Source organism: Podarcis vaucheri (genome assembly GCF_965113315.1).
Source record: "Podarcis vaucheri genome assembly, chromosome: 8".
Taxonomy (NCBI): Eukaryota; Metazoa; Chordata; class Lepidosauria; order Squamata; family Lacertidae; genus Podarcis; species Podarcis vaucheri.
In genome coordinates this window covers 61,934,228-61,955,175 of record NC_138766.1, presented here as the reverse complement: position 1 = coordinate 61,955,175, position 20,948 = coordinate 61,934,228, and the positions used below count along the sequence as shown (strand labels likewise).

The 20,948-nt window shown below is 41.0% G+C and overlaps 1 protein-coding gene across 4 annotated transcripts in view; it reads left to right on the top strand.

The window, feature by feature from the left end:
* The window catches only part of STAU2 (staufen double-stranded RNA binding protein 2), a 142,028-nt gene that overhangs the window by 21,976 nt on the left and 99,104 nt on the right, over window positions 1-20,948 (top strand). For all 4 annotated transcript variants that reach the window (XR_014222179.1, XM_082233818.1, XM_082233819.1 and 1 more), the window contains exons 6-8: window positions 4,100-4,259; window positions 8,925-9,032; window positions 15,273-15,485. Coding sequence is in view for 3 of the 4 variants with exons in the window: in XM_082233818.1 (XP_082089944.1) it covers window positions 4,100-4,259; window positions 8,925-9,032; window positions 15,273-15,485 (481 nt within the window). In the remaining variant the exon portion in view is untranslated. The remainder of the gene's footprint in view (window positions 1-4,099; window positions 4,260-8,924; window positions 9,033-15,272; window positions 15,486-20,948) is intronic.

Sequence of the window (20,948 nt, the reverse complement as noted above, 5' to 3'; positions counted from 1 at the left end):
GTGCCCAGAGTGGTTGGGGCAACCAAGTTAGATGGGTGGGATACAAATAATTTGTCACCACCATCATCATCATAACTATGGGAATGAGCTACAATGAACTTTGGACTTCTACATTGCTTTGATGAGATCAGAAGCATTTACCTAAATTTTTAAAAATTAACTACAGCTTGTCATTTCATCAAAATCCAACAAGCTATGCATAATAGTTGCATAGCTGGGAACCTGTGCTAAAAAAATATTCTGATGAAACTTTTGAGGCCCTTGAAAGTCTGTTTTTTTGTGTGTGCTGAAAATGTTCTCTGGAGAACATTTGGCTCAACCCAACATATTTACACAAAAAGTCATTAGGGAGTTATGAAAATTGTGAAGGGAGCAATCAGTATGCTTAATATAAGTTATTTATAACACAAAACTGACAAATATAATTTGCATGGAAAAGGAGGAATTAAATGTGCACAGCCTGTATATCAGCTTGTAATGTTACTTGTTTCATTAAGAGGTTTCTAGAGGCAAGCACTCTTTTAGGAATGTTTATGCCATCTGCAAAAATACAGGAAATGCAATATGAAAAAAAATGCCTGATACAGTAATACTTTATTTGTGGTGTGGTGTGTGTGAGTGTGAGTGTGATTTGATAGCCATACAAGGAGAGGTCCTAAGGGATCCTTAGTATGCAATTAATATTTTGGCTGGAAAAGAACCAGATTGTTTCAGCGTGCTTATATGTTATGACATCATATGCCAGTAAAATTATAATGAACAGAAATTTTGTTTGCCTCTGTGGCAAACCAAAATGAGTTTTGTAATTGTCAACAGACCATTGCGATTTATATAATTACAATGGCGCCTGATCACACCAACTTGAAGGCATGTTATGAACCCCTGTTTTTAGATGTTAAGAACTAGCTGTAAACATTTACTCATGGCTGAAACCTTGCATGCCAGGTCATAGTTTTAAAGCTGATTTCCAGCTTAATACTCTCCGTTCTTAAGTGATATAGTGGCCTGCTAAAGATAGACGCCTATTTTAAAAATTGGCTTTTTGAGCATGCTAACTGAGGGGCGGTAGTCAGTGTAAGTTATACTCAGACTAATTGAACTTAATAATTTAAATATTTAAAATATTTACAAATTGCCAATAACCATAGATCTCTTAAGTGAGTACCAAATAATAAAATGCAGAATAACAAAAATCAAGTGTGATCAGATAAAAAAATTAGCATTCCTAAAATGCTTGTTGAAGTGGACATGTCTTCGTGGCATGTTGAAATCTGTACAGTGTTGACATTTTCTTCACCTCTATTGGGAAGGTATCCTACAGCGCAGGACTACTATGAATGTCGTGTGCTGAATGTAGAGAGGTTTGATTTCAGAGGCATGGCGCATCTTCAAAAGCTCAGTCCCTGGTGATTTCACTTATCTTCACTTCTATAAGGAGTGAAGTGCTCTGTAGGGCACCTAGGTCCAAAGTTGTTTAAGACTTCATACACTAGTACTAAAACCTTGAACCTGGTCCAGTAGCAGACAGGCAGCCATAGCGGTTCCCACAGCAGTTATTTAGTGGTTTCAGGAAGCTATTCCTATCAGTAATCGAGCTGCCACGTTCTGCAGCAGCTGAAGCTTCTGGAGCAGGCTGAAGGGTACTCCACATAAAGGACATTGTAAAATTAAGTACTGAGACTGCCAGTGCATGGACTGCCGTGTGTAAACTCTCCTGGTCCCAGACTGCCCCTAGCTGTCTCACCAGCTGAAGCTGATAAAATGCAGTCCTAGCCACTGAAGACATCTGTGGTGCTAGTGATGGTGTTGGAACAAGAATCAACCCCCAGGCTACCGACTTGCTCCTTTAGACCCATTCAGAGCTGGTCATTGGTCAATTTCCCAGACCCGGGGACCACTCATCCACAGTCTTGCCATGTTTCAGTCTCAGATTATTGGCCCTCGTTCAGCCCACCTCTTGAGTCTAGGCGCTGATCCAAGGTTTGCATGGTTGTTGCTCTGGAAATTCATGTGTATCTGTGTCTCAAGTCTGTTGTTGTTGTTATTTTGGGTAGTGAGCTATAGATGCAGAATTCAGATTTGAAATAAAGCCTGCACAGAGTGATGGTGAACCATCAGGTTCCATATTATTATTTGGGTTCCCAGACACCCCCTGTAGAGTGTCCTGGTTTTTCACTGGAAGTGTGGCATTCCCAGACCTCTCTAGCTAAAAGAATCGCAGACGACAAAGTTGAGGAAGAGCTCAGCCTAAGGCCTTTGGAGAGCTGTTCCCATTAGAGGTTGGTAAACTGGGTTGAAAAACAGCAACATTGTGACTTGGTGTGAGGCATCATCTCCTAGAGATTTCTGGGCCGCCTACAATATACAGTGTGTGTGATTTGGATCAGGGAGCTCCAACTTCAAATCTCCACTCAGCTCTAAATCTTACACGGAAACCTTGAACAAGTAGCTATCTTGCAAATTTATTGTGATGATAAAATTTAGTGAAACCCACATTTGCTGCCCCAGACTCCTTGGAAGAATTGTTTTTCAAACTACATTTGTACCCTGCATTTCCTTCAAGTAGTTCAAGGCAGTTCACATAGTCCTTTCGCCCTGCTCAGTTTATCCTCGCAGCAACCCTGTGAAGTAGATGGGGCTGAAAGAGAATGACTTGGCCAAGATCACACAGTAAGCTTTGTAGCTGGTAGAGATTTGAACCTGAACCTCCCCTGTCCTAATGAGACACCCGAAAGGTGTGATATATAAATAACCTGTATGAACAAGGTATTTTTGTTCTTGCCACTTGCTAAAAAATTCCAGATCCCTTTGAAAGAGGATCCAACCAAACTTCTGTTTGATTGCAGTCAAGCAATCAAAAAATCTTGTCATACACCAAGATATAATCTAGAGAACAACAGTCAGCTGATACACAGTCAAAAATGAAAAGGAGGGCATGTTTTAAGGAAAGTAAGCTTTAATCCCCACAGTGACTAGATCTCAAGCTACATAACAGGAAGGGAAAAATTTACCTTGGCTCTGAATGTTTCTGTCTTGTTCTGGCATGCTTGAGGTGACAGCAGGCTACTTCATTTTGTTAGCTGTTTTCCCTTCCTTACGCATTTGTCATAAGTATAATAGCTCTCCCGTATTCTCAGAATATATATATTAGTTCTTAGGCTGCAGTCCTAAGCATGCTTACTTTGGGTGTAAGTCCTATTGAATACAGCGGGACTTGCTTCTGAGTAAACATGCGTATGATTGTGCAGTTGTTTATTTATTATTAAAAGCATTCCCAATGTATTGAGGGTGTTTTACAGACTTCTTGGTTCATTATATTTAATACTATTTAATAAAATTTATATACCACTTGATTATAGAAAGAAACCTCAAAGTGGTTAATAGAAAAATAAAATTATCATTAAAAAATATAAACCATAATTTAAAACATACAGAAAGTGAAAACCCACAAGATTCCAAACAACATGTTTGCGATTCACAAAATACACTTGGAACTCTGTAGGGAGAATATAGTTGGGGGAGCTTTGTGAAGCAGACAACTGGCATTGAGGAAACTGTTAAGTGTCACCTAACACCATTTTCCTGCTGCACATTACCATCTGCCAAAGTTACTGGGGGGGGGGTGTAGCTGAATGTTATATGCAGTTCTATGTAGATTTGCATGTAACTTCCAGTTTGCTCTGCAGAAGATTTTACTATTAATAAGTATTTATATAATGTCATCAGTGTATATGGCAGTTTACCACATAGAAGAGGGCAGGTCCCTGCCCTAAGGATCTTACAATCTAAAATATAACACACTGGAAACATCAGAGGAAGGGAAAGCAGTGAGTAGTAAGGCAGCTTTGCTGTGTGTAGTTTTTGTAAGTTAAAACAAATTATTTTGCATTTAAAACACATTTTGACATCTGCTGTGAGGTCTACCCATGGCAACTTTTTAATCAATTAAAAGGTTTTTAACTGATAAATTGACTAAAAGTTGTAGCTAAATGTTAATACTGGCTTTTTCAAATATAATTTACATACAGTGTTTGCAAGTTGTTTGGTGTGTGAATTTGACTTGCAAGAGGACTTAATGTTCCCATAACTTTTTTCCTAGATATCACTGCCCTGTGCCTAAGATTTTCTATGTCCAGTTGACTGTGGGTGACCATGAATTTTTTGGTGAAGGGAAGACTCGCCAAGCTGCTAGACACAATGCTGCCATGAAGGCTCTTCAGGCACTTCAGAACGAGCCAATCCCCCCCAAATTACCTCAGGTTAGTGATTCGCGCCTTCGCTTCTTAAAGCCATAGTAAGCAAGATCTCCGTAAACTGGTGCCCTAATTTGGAAGAACTTGTGGGAAGAATAGACATGTTTGTTTTTTCCTTGGTCAACCTTTTTATATCAGTTCTATTTAGCTTGCAGTAACTGAGGCCATCAGCACATTTTGCTTCTTAAAAAGTAAAAAAGAACCATCCTAATTAGGGATGGCATGGGATCTCAGCCGGGGAGAGCTTGAAATGAATAATGTGACCTTCTGCTCCTTGAAAAGTTTTACCGCATTTCAGTTCTGGCCCAGTCCCCTTTGTGCTGACCCAAACTAGAAAAAGAGGTTTTCAGCCTGCCTCTCCCACTTCCCTATCAGCCCCACCCCAACACATCCTCCAAGCCCCTCAACCTTGCTAAAAGCATTACATCAGGGACAAAAGGTTCATCGAAATGAGAGAGATCAGACGAGGCCTCATTAGGATATCATACATGAAGCATAGTTTCCTGTTGGAGATCACTCCACTTCAACATCATTAGTATTATCACAGTGACTCGAGTGCTTGGGTTGAACTCTATGCACTCTTACAGCTTGATTTCTGCCTATACTACCCTCCATTTGCTGCCCCTGCATCATATGCTGCACCATTCTTAGGGGCTTCCCAATCATGTAGAAGCAGATTGGGTGATAGGGATGCCAAGGAAATCCTTTTCCACAGTGGAATTAAAATCCAGCCCGTTGACTCTCTCGTTAGGGTGAGAGATGGAATTCTCCATGTAGCTCTATATTTGTTGATGTTCTTATCTCTAGAAAGGTGCTTTATTTAGAGTAGTTAGGACGTATTCCAAATGGTTGTGAGTCATTGTTATGGAAGACATTGCATTGCTTAAGATTGTGTGACTCTTTTTCTTGTTATGGTCTAAAGCAGCCATGGCCAAGGTGGTGCCTTGCTGGCTGGGACTGGTGGTGGGAGTTGTATTTCAAAACATCTGGAGGCACCAGTTTGGGCAAGGCTGCTCTGTCATGCAGTAGACCAGAAAACTAATCACTCAGGAAAGTTAAAAAAGAAAAGACCCCAAGTCTCTTGGGGAAAAATGCCAAATATCTGAGAGAACGGGAGTGTAGGTTGTATCTTATCACCAGTAATGCATATGTATTATCCAGTTGAGTTCTGTGACAGTCACACCTGACAGTCAACCCTATAAACGATGAACCATCCATTGCAATTCATATGCTGGGAAAATACCAGCTTTGATGCACTCTGGAGGAAAGATCTCTAATTCTGCACTTACATTCCCTGCAACCAAAGGGTTGCAGAAGTGCCCTTATTTGTCTCTCTCAAAATAAAAAAAATTAAAAATCATACATACTTAGTTCTAGTTTAGCTAGACCTGACTCCTTACCCTGAGGAATACCCCCCCCAAAATAACTCCACATTTTCCAAATGATGACATTTTGATATGAAATCTTGTGCATGTGAATGAGATCACAAAGTCATTTTGACTGAGCTTCTGAACAGCTGTCAGATGGTTTTAGGCTTTCAGTCTATTAGTCCCTTGGTATATCATTAGTTTGCTCAGTCTTGCAGTTGTAAGAGTCAAGGCTTTCATTATTCAACAAAATGCAAAAAAAAATTATATAAAAGTAAATGAACATATAAAAGCTGGTTGAAATTTAAATTGCAGATTGAAAGGTCTGGAATGATAGAATAGGTAAATCTAAAGCACAACTAGAGTTCACCTAATTGAGGCACAAGATGCCCAGTTAAAACTGCAGGGCAGGGTAAAACAGATCAAGACCATGGCATGAGGACAGAATGGCATACCACTGGTACCCCCACCATGCCATATTCCCAATTTAATTTCCCTCTGAAGCTGCTAGTTGCTCCATAGAAGTAAACATAGTTGCTCCATAGAAGTAAAGAAGTTTTATCATGGGGGAAACAGATTCAGTAGAGGGGCAGGTGATTTAAAATGGGGATGGCACAGGCAAAGGAATTAACCCTTTCCTTCCCTGGCACTATAGCCCTGGTTGGCCCTGATTGGCCATGGGTAGCTTAAAAGGCAGAAAGCACTGAGTGACCACTCTTAGTCAGAAGATACAGAGGATGTGTTTTCAACAACACCACTCCTTTATAGATAAAAATCTATATAGAGCAATTGTATTTGAGCATTGAGTATAAGTGGCATAATCCTACAAAGGATAGCTCTGACTAAAAATCTTATGCATGCTTACTAGGTAATCAGACCTAGAAGACCCTAAGCCCTGGAATTTGGCTGCTAACTAACATGTAGAAAATCAGGTTGCATTCATAGTCATAGGACAACAGGAATTTAAATCCCATAGATTTCAATCTGATTTAGTTAAGAACAACACCTGCTGCATTACATCTTTAGAGATTTTCCTTTGATTGCTTTCAAAATGTCAGACATGTAGAAATAAGCTAATGTACATGAAAGAAACAGTGGTGTAAGGCAGACTATGCATTATATCACACAATATAATACTTTGGGATGAGGGGAACGTTCTACTTTCATTCTCTAGCATTTCACACTGCCGTTTTTCTGAAAGGCTCTCCAGCAGTAGAGCTGTGTGCAAGACCTTGAGGGGGCACTGACAGAGAAGACAGCAGTGGGCTGCATAAAGAAGTGATTCTTTTTGTTACCACTGCTGATCTCAGCACAAAGGGTTGTCCATGACTCCTGCTCATAGAATAACGCTTACTATTTGCATAGTAATATTCTCTCAATAGTCCTTATAACATCTCTGAAATCCAGAATTATTATCCCCACAGGGCCTTGTGACTACCACTGTGGTTGCTCCATTTCTAGACATAGAATCATAAAATCATAGAACCATAGAATTGTATGAAAGGGACCCGGAGGGTCATCTAGTTCAACCTCATGTGATGCAGGAATCTCAACTAGATCATACATGACAGATGGCAATCCAATCTCTGCTTAAAAACCTCCAAGGAAGGAGAGTCTACCACCTCTCATGGGAGTCTGTTCCACTGTTGAACAGCTCTTACTATCAGAAAATTATTCCTGATGTTTAGTTGTAATCTCCTTTCTTGAAGCTTGAATCCATTGGTTTGGGTCTAGAGCAGGAGAAAACAAGCTTGCCCAACTTCCCTGTGACAGCCCTTTAGCTATCATATCTCCTCTTTCCCAGGCTAAACATACCCAGTTCCCTCAACCATTCCTCATAAGGCTTGGTTTCCAGACCCTTAACCATCATGGCTGCCCTCCTCTGCACATGTCTTTACACATATTTACACATATATACAACCTGAGCTTACATTGGAGGGGCTCACAGCATTAACATTCCAAAAGGTCTTGTTCCTCCATTGGTCACAGCCTTGGACTCCAGCAGAAATCGAGCATGGCTCTCCTTCAGTTTTGCAGCTGGTCAGAGTAGTCACAAAACTTCTCAGCAAGAAACAGGGCAACTGAGGTGGTAGACCGTGTGCACTGTAGAGCTGCAGATAGATGAAAAGTCCCTCTACGTGCTGTGGCATGTTAAGCACAAGCTATGTACTAAACAAACAAGAGCCTTCTAAACATTGGACAACGTTGGACACGCAGAGTCTTTTAAGGCACTGGATGTTGAGACTTTATGGGGTTGAATCTTCATTGTGTCAGTTTGAGGAAAGCACAACGCAAACAGCAGTGAGGAAAACGAGTCCATGGGAACACGAACCTGCTTTCATGAAAGAACTGCTGTACAGCTGCCAAATTATTTCTGCCAAGCATCCAAAGTGAGGCCTGAGAAGGGAGTACATAGCCAAGAGCTTTACTACTGTGATGAGACTCACACGTAAACCATGGATCTTTCGGAACCACCAGTCATCCATCCATCCCCTTTCCTTTATTGCTTTTTCTTGGTGGTAAGGAAGTTTATGTGAAAGAGTCTCAAGGGTTATTGCTGCTCAGTGCCAATAACTATAAATAATGCCGGAGAGTACTTGTGTCCCTGTTTAGCCTCTGTCTGCTTTTATAATGTAATAATTTGAAGGTAAAGGAATACATTGGCTCACCAGTTAAGCTTTGGTCTGACCATTGAGTAAAGTGCAGCTGATGGCTCATAGATCAACATTTGCTTTGCTTTCTGCTGCGGAAGCCTTATGCAGACACACAACCTAACCATTGTTGATTTTTCTGAATTCTAGATTAAGGATTATGGATGAATTCCTAAACTATTTAAAGTACTGTCCACAAATTAGGAAGCATACCCATGGTTTGAAGTGAGTTTTCAAACCATGATTGGTGTCAACCATGGCTATATTTTATGGCTGCGCTGGCCAAACTCTGCTTAAAGGCAGTTTGCTATCTCTCCCCGTGTAGACAGGCTGACAGTGTTTATCTGTACTGGTCACAGACTAAATCTGTGTTCTTGCCTTCCAACAGCATACTCTTTACAGAAATTAGTGACTGAGCCTTCAGCCTGTTGTTTGGGTTGGACTTTTGTGAACAAGCAACCCATCCAGACAAGAATTTAAAATTAACTCCATGCCCTGAAAGAACAGGACCACTTTTCTTTTTTTACTCAGGATCAAGCCGCCTCTGCTTGATCAGAGTGGCTGCAAATGTATTTGTTTGCATGAACATTTTAGTGAATATGCTTCAGGGTCTTGTTTTGCTTTAATCAAAATTTCTTATTTTGCTTGACCAGAATGGAGAGCCAGGTAACGAAATGGAAGATGAAAAAGATGCAAACAAGTCAGAAATCAGTGTAGTATTTGAAATTGCACTGAAGCGCAGCATGCCTGTCAGTTTTGAGGTAAGTTTGACATTGTATTCTGCTGGATATATAATATTTGGGAACGGGGGAAAGGGAGAAATTCCTTTCCCCCTCCCTATAGGCACTTTGTCAAATACAGTGCTACTAGATACATGTTTATTGAACATGCATACAAAAGAGAAAAATAATGGGTTGGAGCCATACTTGCCCTGACCAGAGTATTTTCCCTAGCACCCTCCCCCCTCCAGCTTCCTATGCCTTCCCTCAAGAATTCTACTCTGGAGGGTGGAAGACCGTTTTGGGCAGGGGGAGTTCTGAGAGCTGCACAGGGATAGAGCCCTTCTGTTCTCAAATCCAACCCAAATGGCAAGTAATTTCTATTAATATTAAGTTAAATATAATTACCGCATTCTATTCCCCACCCCCGAAGCTGCTATTTGCTCCATTCTAGAGAGTCCTTACCGTTAGTTTTTTGTTTCTACTTTTCCTCCTGCAGTATATACATGACTGAGGAGTCAAAATGTTCTTTGAACTTCCTCTTGGTTTAAATCTTTATTTACAGACAGTCTGTTTGTTTCCGTTTGTGTGCGGGTACAGATATGTTTTTGCCTGGTGCACCATGCTTCATTGATGAACTACAGTATATATATTTTATAGTTACTATTTCTTATTTAAGTAACATTTTCCTAGGCATTGCTGTTTTTATACCTACAACAACTGTTTAAGGTGGCTGAGGGTTCCATATCCAACTACAGCACTCTGTTTAATAACAGAGCACCCTGACTAAAATGCTGATTAAATTGGCTCATTCGTTAGAGAGTGAAGGGTGGATGTGAAGGAGCTGGGCCAAATATACAGATACCTGCTTATTTTACCTTCCTAAGCAATAACCGCATCCAATCTTTACCTCTCAACCTTCAGTAGAGAGCTCTGCTGCCCTGGTCCTGAAGGCCTATGACAGGAAGGTAGTGCTCCTGCCATGTGGTTCCCAAGAGGCTCTGGGTGTTTGACCCTTGGCTTAATTGAGAATAATAATTTCACATTGTCTAGCAGATAAGGAACAGGTATTCTATGAGTTTTTGTTAAAAGGTACTTTTGCCAAGATGTGTGTGGGTATCCAACTAATTGGTTCCATCAGCCTAAGGATCCAGAGAGTTGGAGGAAACCTAGAACAGATTTAGGGGCCTCATGGTGGGAGGAGAAGGGGGAAAGTTCCATTGCACAAGCAGAAATACTTTCTCAGATGGAACGAATATGTTAGATACTGAGAGACATGCCAAGGCTTACTTGGGAGTAGGTCCTATGGGCTAGATGCAGACTTAAGTTGGTTGCATGTAGAACCCATTAAATCAATGGGTTAATCGTTGATTAATTTCTGTCATGTTGTTTTTGGTGCAACTAACTTTCCTATCCTAACCCCACTTACCTGGCAGCAAACCCCATTGAATTAAATAGGATATAGTTCTGAGTAGCCATAGTTAGGGTTGTACTGTTACTCTGGATCCAAATCAATGTGATTTATTCTGAGTAAGCGTTTTTCAGATCATGCAATACATCAGTCTTGTGAATTAAGTCTGCTGAAGTTACTAGGTGATAATAAAAAAATAATAGTAGTAGCCTGTTGTGAGTTGGTGGACAGGGTTAGAGAGATCCATCCATCCTGCAGCTGTCCACTGTATTTCTATGCTGGGCACAGATGTAGGTTCCCCCTTCTCTTGTAGCACACTTGGTTTCTATTCTAGGTATAGGCGAGAGACCAATATGCCATACCTCCTTGCTTGCATGGAATTCCATAAACTCACCTGCATGGAGTTCCTTGTCATCTGTGGCTACTTAACTACAAAGCTGTTATCAATGTCAGATGGGGTACAGAGGGAATAGGGACACGGGATACAACAAGCAAGATGGGAAAGGCAAAAGAAGAAGCTGAGAAACTGTTTCTTTGCAGCAGGTTACTCAGCTACAGAAAGACAGATATTGCAGCTCCTCACCCAGACCTGGCAGTTGCTACAGTTCATTCCTTTGGCCTATATCCTCAGTCATGATGTTGACCTGCACCACCCTTCTGGCTCTGGCGGGATGGAGCAGGACAGTGGCAAGGGTGGGGAAGTACCAGCAAATGAAGATGCACTTGCATGTACCACTGCCACCACCAGTCCACTGCTTCCGTTGCCACTGCCTTCCACAGCCCATACTGATCCTGGCATGCGGTAGTGCTATCACAGCTGCAGGGGTGGTGCTGTAGTGGTGCCTCACATCACACACCACAGTGAACAGAAATAGGCACTACACTCCAGGCAATAACACGTCGTAAATTCAAATAGATGGTGCTGCTACCTGTCCTTGGAACAGAGAGGGTAGAAGTCTGTTTGATCCCCACTAACTGATGATGGAACAGCCTGGCATTCCTACCTATTCCCTTCATATCCCTTCTCTAGGACATGAGTTACTGCTGCTCTCCTGGGCTCCTACTCCGTCCTTAAGAACACCAGATAAAGCTTTATAAGAGGCTTCCTTGAATATTTTGCTCTCTGCAACATTAGATGGTCTCAAGTTGTACCCTCTCTTTTGCATCAGCCTCCTGCAAATTCATGACAAAATTTAGTTGATAACTCAAAGCAGTCACCTCTGAGGTAAAAATCTTGCAAAGAAAAGGTAGCATAATCACTGTCAGAATTTAGGTTTAACCCAGACCCTATATTTGGAAACAATGCAGTGACTCATCATTTTGTAATAGGCCACAGGATTTGGTGTTTGTAATAGGATTTTACTTTAGGAACTGCCGGTATTATTTTGTACCAGGCATGCATTAAAGCTTTCAGATGTCTTTGTTCACATGATAGTTGCAAAGCAGCCCTCGTTTTCTTTGGGTTACAAAAAACACAGACAACATTATATCATTGCTCTTATGTAAGCCAGCAAACAGTTAAAGATATTTTGTGCTTCGTGTAAACAACTTTTTTAAGACTTGCACAATATCTGGAGAATGGGTGGGGTGTGCAATGTAACTAGGAGCCAAGTTCTGCCCTCTGATGTCAGCAGCACTGCCTGAGGGCAAAATCTTGCCCTAAATATTTAGCCCAGAGGGATTACAGTGTTGCCTAATCCCATTCACTGTGCTTGATGAAGTGGAGTTAGGGTTTGTTATCTAACATCTTTTAGAAACATTGTAAAACACTTTAATGAGAGATGTGGTATTGGAATAAAACACTTAAAGATCAAAGTTTTACCCTAGTCATATTCTCCAGCTGCCTATTGATGCTGTTCTTCTAAGAACATAAAAGGAGCCCTGCTGGATCAGACTAAAGGTTCAACTAGTCCAGTATCCTGTTTCTCACAGTGGCCAAGCACTTGCAGGGCCTGAAGGCAATAGTCCTCCTCTCTTGCTACTCTCCGGCAACTGGTATTCACCACAAAGAAGAAGAAAATTGATTCAATTTATTACTCCACCCTTCCTCCTGAAGGGGGGGCTGCCTCCGTTTATGGAGGCAGATTATAGCCAGCATGACTAATAACCCTTGGTAGATCTATCCTCCAATAACTTTCCTAATCTCTTTTTAAAAGTTGTCAGAGCTGGTGGCCACATACTTGAGTTGCCATTCTTGCTGTTTCCAGCTCTCCAGTTAGTCATCATCCATGTGCCACACAGAGACACACAATGGGGGGGGGGAAACCAGGAGCATACTTCACAGGTTCTTCAGTAACATAATGCTCAAGTTGAAGAGGAAGGTACCGTGCGCAAGAGATACCAAGAAGCACAGTGTGCGCGCCCCGCAGCTGCTGCTTTGGAATGCGCCACATGCACTCATTTTGCAGGTTTGTATAGGTCTTGAGTCATGACCTCAACGCTCACCCTACTCATTGGCTTGGTAACTGTATGAGCATCGTGGTGGAGCCCCTGAAGGAGAAGTAGCATTTACCACCAGAGTGGGACCTGTGGAGGGCCATTCCTTTTCGGTGCAAAACAAAACACATGGGACATATGTGCTCTAGTGCCAGAGTGAGACCTCACATTTGTCAAGGAAAATAAAATTTTAAAATAAGGAAGCATTGGGGAAATGACAGCTGAGTGGTGTGAAGAAACGGAGCATCTTGTACAATGTTTTTTTTAAGGGAGAAGCAAAAGCATTCATGTGACATGTTTACATATCCTTTTGTCATATCCAAAAAACAATCTCTCTCTCTCTATATATATATATTAAAAACCTATTTAGAATATCACTTGGCCAGATGGGGAAGGTGGTGCAGGGTGGGAGTGGGGGAGTGTGTTACTTGTCACTAGTTATGTAACAAGCATTGTCCAGTAGTTCCCCATGGCAAGAACACAGCAGGTGATGCACATAGTCAACGGTGCTGGAATGCTTACGTAAAGCCTTAGTAAAGCCTTAGTAGCAGTTTCTGGCTGACAGCTACATTCAAAGTTCCATTTATCATTGTGAAATGCTGGTAATGTTGACAGATTCCTCACATTTCAAGTTACAGCAGAAGCTTTATTTTACAACTAAATTTAATCTTTCCAATGACTGTACTGTGTATATATTCACTTATGCTGTGGCATTGTTACTGCGGCATTCCCTTACCAATTGTGATATTTTGTCATTTATATAGGGGCCTAACACGGTGTGCTACATATCCAGTGGAACAACTCATTCTCTTTACAATGGAGTCTGGAGTAGGGCCTAAAAGCCAGTAAAGTGAGCATACTTAGCTTCTCCTACCGTTTTTCTGTTAGGCACCACAAGGGATGTTTCCCTCTAGACTGAAAATTCTGAGACCAACATTGCAATTCATCTTTGCTGTGAACAGTGGCCACCACCTTCCCTTTTCTGTACAAAGCAACTAATCAAAATCTAGTTTAATTTTTAATATAGTTTATTTATTTTTTAAATTTCCTGTAGATGGAGTTAGCTGTTGTCAGTGATATGAGTACGCATCCATTACTGGAAATATATAGTCAAAGTACTTCCCTTTTGTTTGGCTTGTGGCCATTATAAGGAGCGGGGGCAGACAGCCATGCACAGCCAGAGGTTACTCGAGTTCTCCATTGCAGCTTTTGTTGAAGAGGCAAGTCACATTTTGTACTGCAATAAGTGATATCTCTTCAGCAGCAATAGTGGCTTCCTGTGCCATGCACATACTTGTTCCACATATGCAGATGGTGTCATGCAACAGGATTTGTACTTTGAACGGTTTTGCAAAAGCAAGGCAAAAATCTCAACATTACCACAATATGTAGATAATACTCAGGGTAGTACTACTAGACATTACCTTGGAAAGCTCATGTTTGCTAATATGAGCGGAGAGGCATTTATAGGGGAGAATCAGTGGAAAGCCCACTGAGTATTTTTATTCTTCGCTGGTCTTTTATTACCATTTCAGAGTCTTTAAAAATGGCCAAGCATGGGTGCTAGACACGCATTGGTTCACCATCAAAAGGCAATCTCTGAATCCACTCTGTGGTCCTCATAGCTCCCCTTACAACATATCTTTGAACAAATTGTTTTACAATTATAAGTCGCTTTGAGGCAGTTTATGTAGTAAGCAATAGATAAATACAATAAATAATAACAACTCACATGTCCCAACTCATTTTATTCCATTGAACACACTGACTCTTAGAACTTTGTTTTTATGTTATCTCTGTTTCACACTCTCTTAGCTATACGTTGCCTTTCCAAAGCAAGCAAACAGTCTGAGGGGATGGTATAAGTAGTAGGTGATAAATTTTTCAGCAACATTTGCGTATAATGTCCCTGTATTCAAACTACTTCACATGCACTATCTAGTTGCAATCCACACAACAGCCCTGTACATTATGTCAGCAATTTTATCCTCACCATCCCCACCATATTGCAGACAGAGAACTGAGGCCTAACGCCACCTAGAGAATTCATTGAAAGAGGCAAAGTTTGAACCTGGAACTTCCTGATTCACAGTTAAATCTCTTCATCTCTATGTTGCACTGGCTCTCTCAGTAGAAGTCAGTGGGATTTACTGCCGAATGAGTTTATTGCGATCAGGTTTTTATGCAGATTGGATTCTTATAAAAAGTTATAATCTAAGAAAGGCGTTGTTTGGTTGGAATGAAAATCTACAGGGGGTAAAATTTTACTCTCTGACATAATATACATTATCAAGCCTTCTTTAACACACCTGGTTGTTAATCTTCCAATTTCTGCTCACCGTATTTCCATACAAATAATTATAATAAGGACAAATTTATGTAATAGAAATGAATCCTAGAATCATTTCATTTGCATGTCCTGTCTTGGCTGATAGGTAATAAAGGAAAGTGGACCACCACATATGAAGAGTTTTGTTACCCAAGTGTCAGTGGGAGAATTCTCTGCAGAAGGTGAAGGAAACAGCAAGAAACTGTCAAAGAAGCGAGCCGCAATAGCAGTCCTGCAAGAACTACGGAAACTTCCCCCTCTTCCTGTGATCGAAAAGCCAAAGCTTCATTTTAAAAAACGCCCCAGAACAATGTTAAAGGTAATGATGCATTCGAATAATAGAAGTTGCCAAACTTAATGCTTTCATTTGCCTTTTATGGTTTGCAATGTATGCAGTGCAATTTTTATTTTGCTCAGGAAGATACACCTGTGGCTTTTTTAAAGTTGAGGATTACTTTTAGTCACTTCCACAGAACATTGCATATGGTTTGCATATGCATCTCATTCTGGATCCGACTTCTGCTCGCACATACAGTTCTGGAACTCCATGGGTAGAGAGCAGTAGTACAGGGGAGGAAAACGTCTGGGGGGAAGCATGTGACAAGCGAAGGTTAAGCACCCCATTCCATTCTGCCCCTTCTCCATTACAAACAGCCCTTTGAAAGGCTGCCAATGTATCTTACAGTTGGGCCCAGGAAACAGCTATTTCTATACTAGAATATTTTGCCTTAAATTGCAAATAGTACTAATGCCAAAAACATAATACTATATGATACAATATGATATTTTATTCTATAAACCCAGACATCATTACTGGGTTTTTAAACATTTGCTTTTCATTTAAGACAAACCTAATTATTGAAAATAAATAAAGTGACCTTTTAGTAAGCTAATCATTTGCCTTTCCCATTTTTATTCACTTTAAATAAAGATAAAGGACAGAACAGAGCTTTGTATTTCAAAAGTTAGGTAGCTGTTGTTAATAGGTGTGCTTGCTATAACACACTGATGCTTCTAGCTCTGTTCCTTCCCAAGTATGTTTGTGCCACCAGACAGCAGTCCTCGTATAAAATCTATCCATCATTTGTTTTTGCTGCCTTTATGATACCCATTTGATGAGTAGCTTTGTTTGTGCTATTTTTGCCTTTATCGTGTTTTTTAAAAGATGTTCCAGTGCTGAGACAAAGTAGTCCAGCTGCATCCAGTTAGATTGTTATGGGCTCATAAAGTTTATAGACAAAGCTGAGCAATACTCCTTGGATCATAGCAAGAGCAAAATGCTCGTTGCAGCCTTGTCATCCGCCCGATACTGCTGCACCAATCTGGCTATGAAAACAGCACTTGAAAAGCTAATTTGGCAGGCTGGACCAGATGCTCTGTGGCAGGCCCAGACCCTGGAACCAAGGTCACCTGTGAACAGCTGCAGAGTGGTAGTGGGCCAGGGTTCAATTTTCAGTAAATTGACAGGTGGAAGAGGTGCTTAATTGTTCTCTTGCCAGCTGCTTTCCCTCCCAAGAATGCCTTGCACCCTATTGCCTTATTATTTATAAATTTCAGCTATAAATTCCTTCCCACGAGGCACCCCCGAAGCAATTTACACTATAACATATATAAAGCAGATATTTATTTATTTATTTGCATGTATAAGAAGGGTTTTAAAAAAATGATTATAAACACGAAATCAGTTTGAAACTGCACATACATAAAATCAGTTCGAATCCAAGACAGATACCAGCTTGGATAACGTTTTTTGAAGGTTTGTGGACAAAGGAACATCTTCAGCAGGCACCAAAACGACTATGGAAAAGGTGTCAAAGTGCTAACATCTTGGCCCAAGGGCTACTACTATGCTTTTAAACCATTGGGGGTGGAGCCTCAAAAGTACATTCAGGACCTGGAATGATATATTAGTCATTGTTTGGATCTAGGATTCTGTAAGAACAAATTCCTTGAACCCAGTGATCTGTCCATGGTCCTGTAAGGCTTTGATCTGATTCTTGCTCCTGAACTTCAGACCTATATTGGCTGCCTGCTAACCTGCTGGTGTCATCTGCCTGCCCTCCTCCTCGATCCTGGTTCTCACTATCTTCTCAGAGGTTTCCTTGGCTACTTAGCAGCAGGACAGTCTCAGTCTGGGAGAGACCTGCACATTGCTGAGCAGTGAGCCAGACAGGCCCAGAGGAGAAGCCTACTACCTTGATACAGCCTTCGTCTGCTTGGGGGGAGGATCCAGAGTGAGCGGCTAGAAGAGAAGGGGAGCAGTGGTCAGTTCCAGCAACGTCACCAGCTGAATAAGTCGAGCCTGAGTAACTCTGCTTTGTTGTTACTTTCTGTAAATAAAAGCTAATTGCATTTCATGTCTCACGTTCTTCCTGCCCTGTGGATGACCTGTCTGTGCTGACAGCACCTTGAAACAGGGAGAGGTCTTTCGTGTTACCTAGAACTTGATTTTTTTATTATAATTTTATTAAGATACCAAGGATTGAACCTCAGACCTTCAGCACACAAAGCATGTGCCCTCCCTAAAAGGAGAAAAGGCTCATGGAACTACAGCGGAACAATATGTGTTTGTGTACTAAATGACAGGGGGGGGGCAGAAATCCAGGTGATCTTGAGTCAGATTATCTTTGATATATATTGATGAAATTTGTCAAAGTTAGCTCCTTCACACAGTCTTGGAATCTAAGACTTTGTGTCTGAAGGAGGTGTAAACTTTTCTGTTCAGGGTTTTTACATTAGTTAACCAAAGATTGCTCTTAGCAGTGAATTCAAAGAATCAAATTTCCACGGATTGAAAGCTGGTTTTCTTTGCTCACACTTTAAAATAATCACTACTTAGAAGTTGTGTGATATAACTCTTTGATTCTCAGGAACTCACTGCAGATCCAGGTCCTAGTTGCCTTATAATTATCATGTCCATAAGTACTTGTTGAATGGTAACCAACCCATCCATCAAAACTGTTTTTTCTGTTACAGGATACTAGTGTGCTTTCTAGTGGTGTAATGAAGCTTCTTTCTTAACCTCCTAAATTCCTGTGAGCTCAGGTTTCTTAAATGGAGTGTTTATTCATGGTGGCAGTGGATTTATTGCTTCTTCTAGGATTCATGAGCTTCAGTCTAGAGGGGCTGGTCCTGATTTGTGTATTCATCCGAAATTCCTCCTGAAAGCGGGGAAAGGGCTAGAGTTAGACTTATCTGCATTAAATCTGATCAAACTCAGGTGTTGTACAAGTCAGCCATATGCCATCCCCTATATAATTTGTGAAACATTACCACTTCGGCTCAGCATCATAAAAACGATCTTTTTAGCTTCTCATCTCCACAAAAGATTTTGCAAGCATCCCTTCCCTACCTGATTTTATTTTATTGGGGTGGTTTGGGCAGGGGGGGGGGTCAGGAGGAAAATAATTATGCAGTAAAGCAGTTAAAACTATTTCACCATGAATGATGTTTCCTTGCACCTTGTTAAGTTGCATGCAGCAATGCAAAGCAGGTGCTTTTAGAATTCAGATTCTTTCAGCACAGTTACCCAGCTTACAAGCTCTAATTACTAAAGAAAATCACAAAGCTAAATTTGATGAAAGGCAGCCCAAGCAACAGCAAACAGTTAAATCTGGAGGGTTTGGCTATAAGCTGATTTAATTTTACTGAAGCTGGCCAGCATCCGTCTGTCTCGGGAGGCAATGGAAGAATGCCCCATCATGGGTGAAACCAAACCATTGGAGAGTTAAGCTCCTACAGTGGCTGTAGAGACTGATATGAGAGAGACACGTTTGTTGCAGCTCTCACTATTGGAAGCAATTTACTGAAGCTATTAGAACAACTTATCCATAAATTTGCTAAATGTTTATCATTTGGATTAACAGATGATAGCCCATTTCTGATAAATATACTCTATTAATGCAAGTATTGTTTGGACAATGAAGAATAAGACTTCAATATTTGAGGCCCTGACTCTCAGAGAACAAGCTGACCTAAAGAAACTGAGGTGGTCAGAGAGGTTGTTGAACATGACATTCAGGGATGTGATAGCGACATACCACTTCCAGGCTCTGAAGTCTCAGGGAAGAAGGATGTCACTTTGAGTGAGAGAGAAATTGTCCTTTGGAAGAGGCCTTTTCCTTGGGAAGTGAGCAGGTTATTAACTCATGTCAAGGATATTCCTGTGAGACTTCTTGGTAGTGGACAGTTCATTCACTGGTGACATATATAGCTGTGTTTCTGATAAGCATGAAGGCAACCTGGTGACTTGCCTGCTTGGTTCAAGGGTTACAGATCTTACACGTTGCCTTGATGAGCTGGTAGATAGGGCTGGGGAGAGTTCAATGGTTGTGGGGCATGTTGGCTCCAAGGATGTGGGAAAATGTTGTTTTTCTAGGAGAAAAAAAATAGATGGCTATGTAGTAGGTTGAAAGTCCAGGTCGTTCAAAGTGGCTTTCTCTGAAATGCAAGCCAGGGCCTGCAAGACAGGCAGAGCTGAGGAGGCTCAGGATATGAATGAGACAGTGGTGTCAGGAGTGGGTGTTTGGAGATGTTAGGCATTGGGGAACATTTTGGGATGATCAGGGCATGTACAAAAAGGGACAGGCTTCATTTGAACAGGAATGGAAGTACACTGTTGGCACTTAAAATAAAAAAAAGGTGACAGAGCAGCTGGGAGAAAGCCGATAGGAGCAGAGAATTATCCAGTTCTGGATAAGTCACCCAAAATCATGTGTTTTTTATTGTTCAAATGGGAGATGGGTAGAACTGGGCAGTGAAGGTGCAGTGGAATATTATAGCAATTCAAAGAAGCAAAAGTGCTGTAGGGTAAAATGTATGTGCCAGAGACATTAGGAGAAAGACATTGCATTATAGATGCTTATGTGCTAATGCCAGAAGCTTCTGAGCCAAGATGGGTGAGCTGAAGTGAACATAGATATAGTGGGCATAACCTGTGGAATGGAAGCAAACAACGGGACATCGTTATCTATGAACTTTTTAGGATGATCAATGAAGGGTGTTCTGGAAATAGTGTCACACTGGATGTTGAATAGAGTCCAACAAACTAGAAATCCCAAAAGGCACAGTCTGTGAGTGGCAATACTGGGCCCCAGGGGTAATTTAGTAATGGGAACATACTATCATCCACCTGATCAAAACGCCCAGAGCAATCTTGAGATGGAAAGTTAAACCAAGGAGGCATTCAAAGGCAGACATGTTGTAGCAATGGAGGCTTCAGTTACTCTCACATGGACCAGTACATGTGTGTTGCAGTCACGACAAAAAATAAGGCTATAAAAAGCTACTAGCCAGGATGCCTGTGCACTACCTCTATTGTCAAAGGTGATAGGCCTATGAATACTAGCTGCTGAGAATAACAAGTGGGAAGAGAGCTGCTTATGTGCTTCCCATAGGCATCTTGTTGGCCACTGGAAGAACAGGATGTTGGACTAGACGGGCCTTTGGTTGGATCTGGTAGGGTTTGTCGTCTGTTCATAGGAGGGATTTTTATTTTTCCATTTATATAGTCCTTATCTAAATCCTAATGATATTTATGGTTTGCATATTGATAAGGTAGCTCATATTTATTTAAGTAACTTGCACACTTTTGCTGTGTGTATGTGTGTTTTAGTGTTGTCTTTATTATACAGTTGTTTATTGTTTAAAAGTGCAGTGACCTATAACCAAACATGTTACATTTTGAATTACCGACTAGCTTACATTTACAGTGGTGCCTCGCAAGACGAAATTAATTCGTTCCACGAGTTTTTTCATCTAGCAAATTTTTCGTCTTGCGAAG